Raw genomic sequence first — 12,243 nt, 5'->3', positions numbered from 1 at the left:
CGGGGGGCACGTGACCTCCTCAAATGACCTTCCACATGACTCCTCCCTGCCCTACCTCCAGCCCAGGGCCCCCATGCTCTCCCTGTCCTCTCCCCATGTTCCAGCCCCCTTACCCGGGGAGGAGTGGGCTCTGTCCTCCTCCTGCTGTGCCGGAGACTTCGGAACCATAGCGGTGAAAGGAGCAGAACGTGGGGCTGCTGGGTGCTCTACCGCCCCAGCTCTTCCATGCAGGGTCTCCTTTGTCTGTACAGCAGCCCTACAGGAGGACAGGACTGGGGCTGGGGCTGGAGCAGGGGAGAGAGAGGGGGCAGGGCTGGGGGTGGTACAGTCATGCTGGAGGAGCTGCCGGCGTGGGGCCGCCTGGTGGCCCCATGTTCTGCTCTTTTCCCTGCTGCAGTTCCTGGGAGAGCCCTGAACTGCAGAGCTCTCCCGGGACCCACAGCAGGGAAAAGAGCAGAACACGTGCAGCACAGCTGTACCACCCCCAGCCCTGTCCTGTGGCAGGGCTGCTGTAGAGATGGAAGAGACCCTGCATGGAAGGGCTGGGAGCGGTACATCTGCGCCGGAGGAGCTGCCGGCCTGGGGCTGCCCAGTTTCCCCACGTTCTGCTCCTCCTGTGTCTTCCCGGTATGCCCTACCAGCTATAAATACATGGCTGGTAAGGTATACCGTAGCGTACCACCCTACTTGCACTGCTGTTTAGGAGTCATTGAGGGAGGGTGCTGAACCAGTGTGCTCTCTGGCTCCCCTTTTACACCCTCTCTTCTCTTCTTGTCTAACACTTCCCACTATTTGGGCAACTTTGTTCCCAAAACCCAGCCATCCCTAGCAGAAAGGAGGTTGTGACCCTGCTTTACTCCAACACAGCCTCTTTGCTTGGCAGACGTTCTAGCACTCTGAAACCTGCAGTGGGTTTTATGACAGCAGAAGCCAGAGCAAGCCCCGAGTAAACCTGAGCCACCCAGTATTTATCTGCTAATTTCTAAGGAAGACATTGTGGTATTATACAGTGCCAATTTTAAGTTTACAAAAGCATATAAATAATTAAATGATGTATAATCCCTTCCCCTCCTTGTGTCCTCACTTTTCTGTCAAGTCCATCTTTTGAATCTGATCCTGTAAACACTTGCTAGCATGAGTAGTCACATAGAAACCAATGGGACTATTCACTGTAGTAAGCACTACACAAAGTAGTAAGTGTTTGCAGGGTCTGGGTCAGTAGATTTTAAGCTCTTTTGGGGCAGGGACCTGTTTTCTGTGCAGTTTCTGTGAAGCTCCTAGCTACCACATTGGTGAACACTAGGAAAAAATTAGTAAGTATGAAGAGACTCAGCAGTAAACTGTCCATTCACTGGGGTTTGTGCTGTTTAAAAACTTTGCAGTTCTACAGTCACACACGTCTTACACTATGTGATGGCATGTCTGCAAAAGAGGCCTGATCTGGTGAAAATGAAGTGGGGTGAGAATGATACAAAACCTCCTCATATGCTTTTGTCTGAAATAACCATATCAGAACCAAATTGTACAATGCCAGAGCTTTGCTGGGATAAATGTAGTGACTATGTAGAAAGTGCTATACTGACAACATGGGAAGTGCTGGAGGACCAGTTAGCCTCCTTACCAGTTGTTTCAAAGAAAGGTGCAAGAAACCTCTGCAACAGATATGGCAATTCTCCTGCAATATCTGTGAAAGACCTTATTTTATTGTTTATGTATTATTGTTGTCTGGGATTAAATGCAACCTCCCTAGAGGGCAGATGTGATCCTATTCAGTTTCTTTGGGGTCCACTGTTTTAAATGAACCATTTATGTATGACTGTGTTCGACTCCATGGGGGAGGGCTACCACAGCTCCTCCAGGAACTAAAAACAGTGGGTGGGAATTAAGGTAAATCAGCAAAGTTGTGTGTCCCTCCCTCCCCCAAAAGGTACTGCTTCCTGGGGGTGCTCAAATATGCTAGTTCAAATTAGATTCTCCAGAGACTGATAGACAAAAGGAAGGGCTTTCCACACACTAAGCTGGGGAGAGAGGTAGATACGCTGGAGTGTAGGGATAGGGTCCAGAGTGACCTAGACAAATTGGAGGATTGGGCTAAAAAGAATCTGAGGTTCAACAAGCACAAGTGCAGAGTCCTTCACATAGGACGGAAGAATCCCATGCACTGCTACAGGCTGGGGACTGACTGGCTAATCAGTAATCCTGCAAAAAAGGACCTTGGGATTACAGTGGATGAGAAGTTGGATATGAATCAACAGTGTGCCCTTGTTGCCAAGAAGGCAAACGGCATATTGGGCTGCATTAGTAGGAGCATTACCAGCAGATCGTGGGAAGAAATTATTCCCCTCTATTCAGCACTGGTGAGTATTGCGTCCAGTTTTGGGCCTCCCATTATGGAAAGGATGAGGACAAATTGGAGAGAGTCCAGCGGAGGGCAATGAAAGTGATTAGGGGGCTGGGGCACATGACTTATGAGGAGAGGAACTGGGATTATTTAGTCTGCGGAAGAGAAGAATGAGGGGGGATTTGATAGCAGCCTTCAACTACCTGAAGGGGGGGTTCCAAAGAGGATGGAGCTCAGCTGTTCTCAGCGGTAGCAGATGACAGAACAACAAGCAATGGTCTCAAGTTGCAGGTCTAGGTTGGATATTAGGAAAAACTATTTTACTAGGAGGGTGGTGAAGCACTGGAGTGGGTTACCTAGGGAGGTGGTGGAATCTCCATCCTTAGAGGTTTTTAAGGCCCGGCTTGACAAAGCTCTGGCTGGGATGATTTAGTTGGGGTTGGTCTTGCTTTGAGCCGGGGGTTGGACTAGATGACCTCCTGAGGTCTCTTCCAACTCTAATCTTCTATGATTCTATGACTTTTGAATAAATAGCCTGAGTTTAAACTGATTCAGAGGCTTCTTTCTGATACAGCATACAGACAGGACTTTCTGTTCAAGGTGGTGGGGAGCGCTCTAATCCTTGTGGAAGGGTTGGAAGGATTCAACCTACTGAAGCTTCATAAGATTGATGAATGACCGCTGGTAGGCTTTTTAGCATGCATGTAGGTTCTTTTATTGTTTTTAATATGCTTTCTTTGTAATCCTTTCACCTGAAGAATAAATGTGCTTCCTTAGAAAGAGCTCTAATTGTAATTCATAGCCCGTGGAGAGAAAGCAAAGTGCAGATGCTGGCCTTTTAAGCAGTCTGGCTTGCTGGGGATATAACTATATAGGCAGGGAGCTGTGCATCTGGAAAAACCCTGGTCAGGAGGGAGAGAGACGCAGTTTTCTCCCCAGGAGAGCTGACAGCTGAAAAGTCGGGAGCCTGGAGGAGGTGCCCTTGAGGGATCATAGAGAGGGGGAATACAGGTGCAGTTGCCCTGAACTGTGACAACCTCAGAAAGGATAATTTCCCTAATAGAAAACTTAATGGACAAATGCCACTAGGAGTGGTTTCTTCCCAGGGAGTTAGTGACTAGTTTTTGGTTTCTCAACCAAAAAGCTCAATTTTTCCTTTAAGTAATGCTAATTATGATTGCTCTGCCAGTCCATGTTTTGCCTGGTAAGGAAATGAGAGATTGCTCTGGATTAGCATAAAACAGACAAATGTGCAAGCAAAGACCTACACATGCAAATATGTAAATGTTAAATACAGTGTTATATTTGCTGGAAGCTTGAATATGATAAATGCATACACATGTGAATTTCAATGGGCTGAATATAGTATACGCTTTTTACTGTCCTGTTAGTTTCAGAGACCGGCGGAAATGCTCTCACATTTTTCTTCAAATAGGGCAGAATGTGGTCCCCAGTACAAAATGTCCTTGATGCTATCTTGAGTAATATGAGGAATTACATTTGTGCGATACTCTAATACTGTGACGAAGGCTGGTTTCTTGTGGTAGTTATAGTTGAGTTGCGAAGTATCAGGGGCTAGACACTAGGTGACTCTTCGATCACTCTTCAAAGGCCTCTAGAAACAAGATTCCCCCACCTTCACTAAGTTTTATGAGTAAGCTTTGCTCTGTGAATCAAACCTGTCTCTAAGTAGCTCTTGAGCAATTCTTTTTATAGCTACTTAGCTAGAGAAACCATGCTTGTGTTCTTGATCCACAGGGCCGAACACTGAAACACTTTCAGAATGCCAGAGTCCAAACATCTGCTCTGTGTAATTAAAAATAGACGCAGTAAATGTATATGGGGCTTATACATCATGATTAACACTAGGTCTTTTTAAAAAATGTCTTTATTTTGTTCTATTCAGTTAGGAGCATATAGCATGTTCAGAGTAGTGGGCTAGCCCTGTGGCCTAATGGTAGTGCTATACGTTGCTATGCAGGAGGGTTGGTTTCCCTTTCTGGTGTCACACCCCAAGCCTGTTAGGCCCAGAAGTAGTGCAAATAATTCCCCCCACACACACCTTGGGAAAGGAGAGGTTTGAGACATGTGTCACGTAATGTAATGTCTGGAATAACAGTTATTTCCCATTCCCATTTGATACTTGTGGGTAAATGCTGACTCTTGCTTGATACTAGTGCCTTTTTAACTCATATCAACACCTTATGTAGGTGCAAAGAATTGTCAGAGCCTGATTCTCCGTTTATGCCGGCGTAACTCCATTCATTTACTTTTATACCAATAGAAGTGAAAGGTTGATCAAACCCACTCTGTACATATAGATATATTTATGCTGTTTCAGTATTGTACTTTCAGATGACTGTGTAGCTTAAAAAATGGACACAGAACACTGATAATTCCAGGGTCTTTCAATAAAAAGTGCAGGCTTTTTCTTCCAAACAAGATGACAGCTGTTACTGCGCAGCTGGAAAGTATCAGAGCTGTAAGCAAAGACATATTTTAGTTTACTGTATTTCACAATGCATAGAAGGCTTATCGTCAGTGGGTTTTGCTTTAAATACTCTCATTTGATTTCTATGTGGTTTTTAACTTAAAAGTATTCATTTTGATGGTGTTCGTAAAGTTGCCGTTTAAACCATAATATGGACTTGGGGGAGGGGGAGCAATCTGGTTTTAGGATCAATATTGCAAATCAGAAAAGTTGGTACATTACTATTTGTGGATAGTTTTAGGTAAAACCCTTATTTAAGGCTTGTCTGTGACCCAGTAATGGCATCAATAACATCCTCAGCTGACTTATTTGCCTTTTGTAGGTTTCAAAAGGAAATAGTGTGATACTAAGGCATACTAATATCACCCTGAGAGGAAGGATTTACTAGTGTTTAGGGCCCTGCTCTGGTGACCCAGATTCAATTCCCTCCTTGGCCACAGACTTCCTGTGTGACCTTAGACAAGTCACCTAGTCTCTCTGTGCCTCAGTTCTCCATCTATAAATAGGGATAATAGCACTGCCCTACCTCCCAGGGGCATTTTGAGGATAAATATATTAAAGGTGGTGAGATGCTGCAATACTGGGGACCATATAAATATCTTAGACTAGATTAGTTAGTCAGGAATAACTATTGTTCATATAGCATTGATTTGTCCTTGTGCCAATACTTTAAACTGTTCTACCTTTTTATGCTACTTGTTTCCTGAGGACAGCCCCTGTGTGCCTGCACAGAGCCCCACTGAAGTCAATGGGACTATTCTTAGGGTGAAATTTTGGTGCCATTGAAGTAAACGGCAACACTTCCATTGATTTCAGTGGAACCAGAATTTCACTCACAGCGCATAAAGTTAAATATGTGTGTAAGTCTTTGCAATAGGAGCCCAAATTCCCGCCCCCGCCCCACCCTCTGTGACGTGCTCTATAGAGTGGTTCTTGTGCTTTCTTCATAGTTGTTATGCATAAATGGCACTATTTCACTAGGAGGGTGGTGGAGTACTGGAGTGGGTTACCTACGGAGGTGATGGAATCTCCATCCTTAGAGGTTTTTAAGGCCTGGCTTGACAAAGCCCTGGCTGAGATGATTTAGTTGGGGTTGGTCCTGCGTTGAGCAGGGGGTTGGACTAGATGACCTCCTGAGGTCTCTTCCAACCCTGATATTCTATGATTCTATAAAAAATGCAATAGTTGTCAGTAAAATTATTCATTAAAAGTGAAAAGTAATAAATAAGAATGCAGTTAACTTCTAGAAAATCTCTGCCTGTTGTTCTGTAATACATAAAATAGATAAACAGATAAATAAATAAATAAACAGATAAAAGAAGCTATCAGTTACGTTAATTTGGGAAAATGACTAATCATAAAGCTACTGATCTTAAAAACCTTTACTTTATGTGGTCAGTCCAGATACTCTCACGTGGGCTTTTGCCACCCATACTAAATGCGTAAGAAGCAATTGCTGGGTTTGCTTTCAAAATGGTGGGTAGGATTTTGCAACTGTCAGATCTCTGATAATGAAGCTCCTCCATTGCCAGTTGCTGAGAGCAGTTTCCCATAGAAAAGAAAGTAGCGGCTGTGTGTTAGATAGTGTTGTGTGGAAACTGTTTAGATGCTGACTTCTAAATGGCAAGCCCTGTACCTAGTATGTAGCTTCGAGAAGATGTAGTTCCATAACCAGTGGAAGTTAAGAGGAACGGCACCACAAAAAACCTGCAGCTGAATCCATCAAGTGGGGTTAACGAATCTTTGGCAGTGGGCTTTCCCAAAATAATGCAGTAATGTCAAGCATATTAAAGGTAATGTGCAAGAATTAGTCTCAGCTCATGCCAAAGTGTTAACATTTAATTTTATTGACACACTGAGGCATGTGTTCCTGTGTTTAGCAGATTATACTGAGAATTACATCTGCTTCTCCTCCTGTTTGTTTTCCACTGTAATTGAAAATTTTCCATGTGCTGGGTTTAAAATGGTCTTTGATATTGTTTCTTTTTTCTGCTTTTCTTTCTTTCCCTAGCTGAAAATGAAAATGGTCAGTTGCCAATTTGTGTTTGTATTCTCTGCCTTTCAACAGACTCGCCACTATAACCTTTTATAATTAGGCATAATATTTATTGGGGTGTAGGTGAATTGTGTGGCAGTCAGACCCTAACATGTTATATAGAAAGGAGTCCTTTCCTCTTCTGGTTATATAGATTCTCTGCAAAGGTTATTAATAATGTGATTTGACCCACAGGCTCAGACTGCATGAAGAAAAGATAATTAAAGATCGAAGGCATCATCTCAAGACATATCCAAACTGTTTTGTTGCCAAAGAATTGATTGATTGGCTGATTGATCGCAAAGAGGCCTCAGACAGAGAGACAGCAATTAAACTTGTGCAGAAATTATTGGATTGCAGTATTATCCATCATGGTGAGTGAAACAGCAGCAGCCACAATTATTTTAAGTTTTTTTTCTTGATAACTGTGATGCAATTAACAGTAACTCCTGACCCTGCTTCTCCAGTTGAAGAAGGCCCCTGATTATTCTGCTGTATGTGGGTGAGACAGGGTTCAGGCATTCCCATGGAAAAGGGAGTCCTTACATCCTGTGCCTTGCTTATCTCTGCTCCATGGGGTCTCCCGTACATGCCAGCGTACAGGGGTGACTAAACAGAGATGTAAGGGTGGAGCCTGCAGAGCCATGACTACTCAGATCCATTGTCCATTTCCCTCTGTAAAGGGGGATGCAGTTGCTTCAGACAACACTGTTGCCTTAGTGCAGGGGTGGGCAAACTTTTTGGCCCGAGGGCCACATCGGGGTTGCGAAACTGTATGGAGGGCTGGGTAGGGAAGGCTGTGCCTCCTCAAACAGCCTGGCCCTCACTCCCTATCCGCCCCCTCCCAATTCTGCCACATGACTACCCCCCTCAGAACCCCCGACCCATCCAATCCCCCCTGCTCCTTGTCCCCTGACCGCCCCCTCCTGGGACTCCCCACCTCAACCGACCTCTGGGACCCCACCCCCAGCCAACCCCCCGTGCTCCCTGTCTCCTGACTGCCCCGACCCCTATCCACACCCCCAGCCCTAACCGCCCCCTGGGACCCCACCACCTATCCAAACCCCCCTGCTCCCCATCTCCTGACCTCCACCTCCCGGGATCCCCCACCCCTAACTGCCCCCCCCCCCGGAACCCTCCATCCAACTCCCCCCCGGACCTGTTCCCTGTCCCCTGACTGCCCTGACTCCTATCCCCACCCCCTGACAGGCCCCCCGGGACTCCCATGCCTATCCAACCCCCCTCTTCCCCGTCCCTTGACCGACACCCCCCCCCGAACCTCCACCCCATCTAACTGCCCCCGGCCCCTGACTGCCCCCCAGGACCTCCTGCCCCTTATCCAACCCCCGCTCCCTGCCCCCTTACCATGCCGCTCAGAGTGGCAGGAGCTCGCAGCCGCGCGGCCTGGCCAGAGCCAGCCCTGTCACCGAGAGCGCTGGCAGCATGGCGAGCTGAGGCTGCGGGGGAGAGGGGACAGCAGGGGAGGGGCCGGGGGCTAGCCTCCCCAGCTGGGAGCCCAAGAGCCTGGCGGGACAGTCCCGCAGGCCGGATGTGGCCCGCGGCCGTAGTTTGCCCACCTCTGCCTTAGTGGCTAAAGAATGACTGCACCTCTAGTGTCCTGCAGCAGACAGGGATTTTGTTGTCTGTAGAATGCCTCTGTGTGCTAACATCTAACTACATGAACTTGGCGCTGCTGGAGGGGAGGATTTCTCACTTAGTGAATGAAGTGACTGTAGTGAAACATTAGATGCAACATCCTTTCTTTATAAACTGAAGCTGTTCTGTACCTTCTCTCTTGTTCTGTATCATGGTGACCCTGTAGCTTCATTTCTAGAATAATGATGTATTGGAAGTTACATGTACTATTTGTGAAATGTGGACACAAACCACTATCAAATCACAATAGTAACGTTTATATACTCATTTTACACCTGAATAAAGTATAGGTGCAAAATGACTACAATGTTCAAATCAGTGGAGAATCAAGCCCTTTGTTTCAAGTGCACAGTGTTGTCCAGTTAAAAAGTCAACATATGAAATTGCAATTTTCCCATCTCTTTATAACAGGAAATAGAGGAAGTTTTGTAATTGACAAAAGTTGCTTTTCTCCAGAGGCATCTGTAAGTGCGTGAGCACTACTGCAACTGTCAGCAATGCATAAACAATACCTTAATTAAAGGGATAAGTATGCAGCTGGAATGTGTGCGACTACTACACATTCTGCTTGATTCAGAAATTAAAATTCTGCGTCTTTATGGAACCTGGGAATCGAGGTAGATAATTAAAGAACAGATACAAAGTAATTATAGGGGCTCCAAATCCTGATTGCTTTATCCTCTATTGAAGAAATGTCAGTGAATAGTTTACATGGAGGTCAGAGTAACTTAATTTAATTGAGCAATGGAAACTTTATATGTGAAAGTTTGCTTAAATCTTTAATAAAACTTTAAAATGTTTTCCACCTCAGAACATAATCCAAGCCCACTCCTTCCAGCTAGGTGAGTCAACGAGCAAAGGCAGGAGTCCTTGACAAAAAAATATGTTAAAAAAATTAAGTACTGTCAGAGTTCTTTCCCCACTCTGAACTCTAGGGTACAGATGTGGGGACCCGCATAAAAGACCCCTTAAGCTTATTCTTACCAGCTTAGGTTAAAAACTTCCCAAGGTACAAACTTTGCCTAGTCCTTGAACAGTATGCTGCCACCACCAAGCGTTTTAAACCAAGAACAGGGTAAGAGACCACTTGGAGACGTCTTTCCCCCAAAATATCCCCCCAAGCCATACACCTCCCACCTTTCCTGGGGAGGCTTGAGAATAATATCCTAACCAATTGGTTACAGAATCATCAAAGACCCAAACCCCTGGATCTTGGAACAATGGAAAAATCAGTAAGGTTCTTAAAAGAAGGTTTTATTTTAAAAAAAAAAAGAAAGGTAAAAATCATCTCTGTAAAATCAGGATGGAAAATACTTTACAGGGTATTCAGATTCAAAACACAGAGGATCTTCCTCTGGGCAAAACCTTAAAGTTACAGAAAACAGGAATAAACCTCCCTCTTACTACAGGGAAAATTCACATAAAACAAAAGATAAACTAATCCGCCTTGCTTGGCTTACCTGTACTGGTTGCAATATTGGAGACTTGGATTAGGATGGGTTGGAGAAGATGGATTTTTGTCTGGCCTCTCTCAGTCCCAAGAGAGAACAACCACGTAAACAAAGAGCACAAACAAAAGCCTTCCCCCCTACCCCCCAAAGATTTGAAAGTATCTTGTCCCCTTATTGGTCCTTTGGGTCAGGTGCCAGCCAGGTTAGCTGAGCTTCTTAACCCTTTACAGGTAACAGGATGTTGCCTCTTGCCAGGAGGGATTTTATAGCACTGTATACAGAAAAGTGGTTACCCTTCCCTTTATATTTAGGACAAGTACAAAATTGATATTTTCAAGGATTTTCATTCATTGGCTTCAAAGTTAATGTTATTGCTGTTTCAAGAATGCTCTAATGTAGGACAAGTTCAGATAGCCTAGTAAGCCAGGTTCCACAGGGGCTTCTTATGCCACCAGCAGTAAGTTAACACAGTAATGTAATGTTTAATGCTGATGCACTAGTGCCATATGGGGTGGAGTATGAGTCTGTGCATGCTGACTAAGAGCTCTGTGGTGATAATAGCTTGATTGGAATGTCCCCCACTTTATTCTGTCTTAGTTGGAGCTCATTTCAGTCCACTGTCTCCAATTTAACAAGACTTTCATCAACTGTTCCCCTAAAAACGTTTTCCAACTCTCAATACATTCCCCATTGCCTTTCCTACTCCCCAGCTGGCATGGCAGAGCAATTTGAGAAGCGGAGAAGGAAGGTCATACAGTGAATCTTAGACCTTATTATATGTCTTTGCAGCAAGTCTCAGGTTTGCTTGATCCAGCCCTGGTTAATGCAAATGAAAGTCATCGGTTAGCCAATCCTTAAATTTACTGATTCAGGGTTTTTAAGAAACACCTCATTTAATAATAGAATCATACAAGATTAGGGTTGGAAGAGACCTCAGGAGGTCATCTAGTCCAACCCCCTGCTCAAAGCAGGAACAACCCCAACTAAATCATCCCAGCCAGGGCTTTGTCAAGCTGGGCCTTAAAAACCTCTAAGGATGGAGAAACCACCACCTCCCTAGGTAACCCATTTCAGTGCTTCACCACCCACCTAGTGAAATAGGCCTCCCCTACTGTAACTTGAGACCATTGCTCCTTGTTCTGTCATCTGCCACCACTGAGAACAGCCAAGCTCCATCCTCTTTGGGACCCCCCTTCAGGTAGTTGAAGGCTGCTATCAGATCCCCCCTCACTCTTCTCTTCTGCAACAAGGGCACACTACTGACTCATATCCAGCTTCTCATCCACTGTAATCCCCAGGTCCTTTTCTGCAGAACTGCTGCTTAGCCAGTCGGTCCCCAGCCTATAGTAGTGCAGGGGATTCTTCCATCCTAAGTGCAGGACTCTGCACTTGTCCTTGTTGAACCTCATCAGATTTGTTTTGGCCCAACCCTCCAATTTGCCAAGGTCACTCTGGACCCTATCGCTACCCTCCATCATATCTACCTCTCCCCTGAGCTTAGTGGCATCTGCAAACTTGCTGAGGGTGCAAAATCACAAGGTTTTACCAGATAGGTGTCTTTTGCTATGCATTGCTATTGCAGCATCCATTGAAATGAATGGCTGGCAGGCTCCAAACGATTAGAGATTCTGTTCGGATAATTATCTAAAAGTTTGGATTCCAAAAGATACCACTCAGCCTTTCATGTGTAGGGTCATATTTGTACAATAAACAATTTTGGGGTGGAGGAGGCAGGACTATGCTCTGCATATGCCTGTTCTGTTTTTAAGTTTACTAATGATGATTGGTATCTTGTTCTGATTGTGTTAGGTCTTCAGCATAAGTGTGATCATTTCTGATGTCACTTATTTTATGTTTCAGTTTGTGATGAGCATAAGGAATTCAAGGATGTCAAACTTTTCTACCGCTTTAGGAAAGATGATGGAACATTCCCACTGGATAACGAGGTGAAGGTGTTCATGAGAGGACAGAGGCTATATGAAAAGTATGTTGCATGCAAAACCATAGCATGTTGACAGTATTAGCTTCCTTGTAACATCTTGTTTCACATTAGATTGCAAATCCTCCTGTCTTGAATTGTAAATGCTTGAATAGTTCCCAATACGATGAGGCTCCAATTCTCACTGGAGCCTTTGCACACTATCACATAATAAATAATAATGGCTGATTTGGCATTTAAAAGTGTAAACCTGGGTCTTAAAACTGTCAGATTGTGGCCTTAATAGTAGACCTAATTTTAGTTAACAAGAAAAACTAATCTTCACTGAGT

At 44.8% G+C, this 12,243-nt stretch overlaps 1 protein-coding gene across 5 annotated transcripts in view; it reads left to right on the top strand.

The window, feature by feature from the left end:
• DEPTOR (DEP domain containing MTOR interacting protein) overlaps positions 1–12,243 on the top strand; it is a 142,435-nt gene that overhangs the window by 57,504 nt on the left and 72,688 nt on the right. For all 5 annotated transcript variants that reach the window (XM_043539143.1, XM_043539145.1, XM_043539144.1 and 2 more), the window contains 2 exons: positions 7,063–7,241; positions 11,835–11,958. In XM_043539143.1, the coding sequence (XP_043395078.1) occupies positions 7,063–7,241; positions 11,835–11,958 (303 nt within the window). The remainder of the gene's footprint in view (positions 1–7,062; positions 7,242–11,834; positions 11,959–12,243) is intronic.

Source organism: Chelonia mydas, chromosome 2 (assembly GCF_015237465.2).
Source record: "Chelonia mydas isolate rCheMyd1 chromosome 2, rCheMyd1.pri.v2, whole genome shotgun sequence".
Taxonomy (NCBI): domain Eukaryota; kingdom Metazoa; phylum Chordata; order Testudines; family Cheloniidae; genus Chelonia; species Chelonia mydas.
Note: the sequence above shows the minus strand (reverse complement) of the source record. Positions and strands in the feature narration are given on the sequence as shown.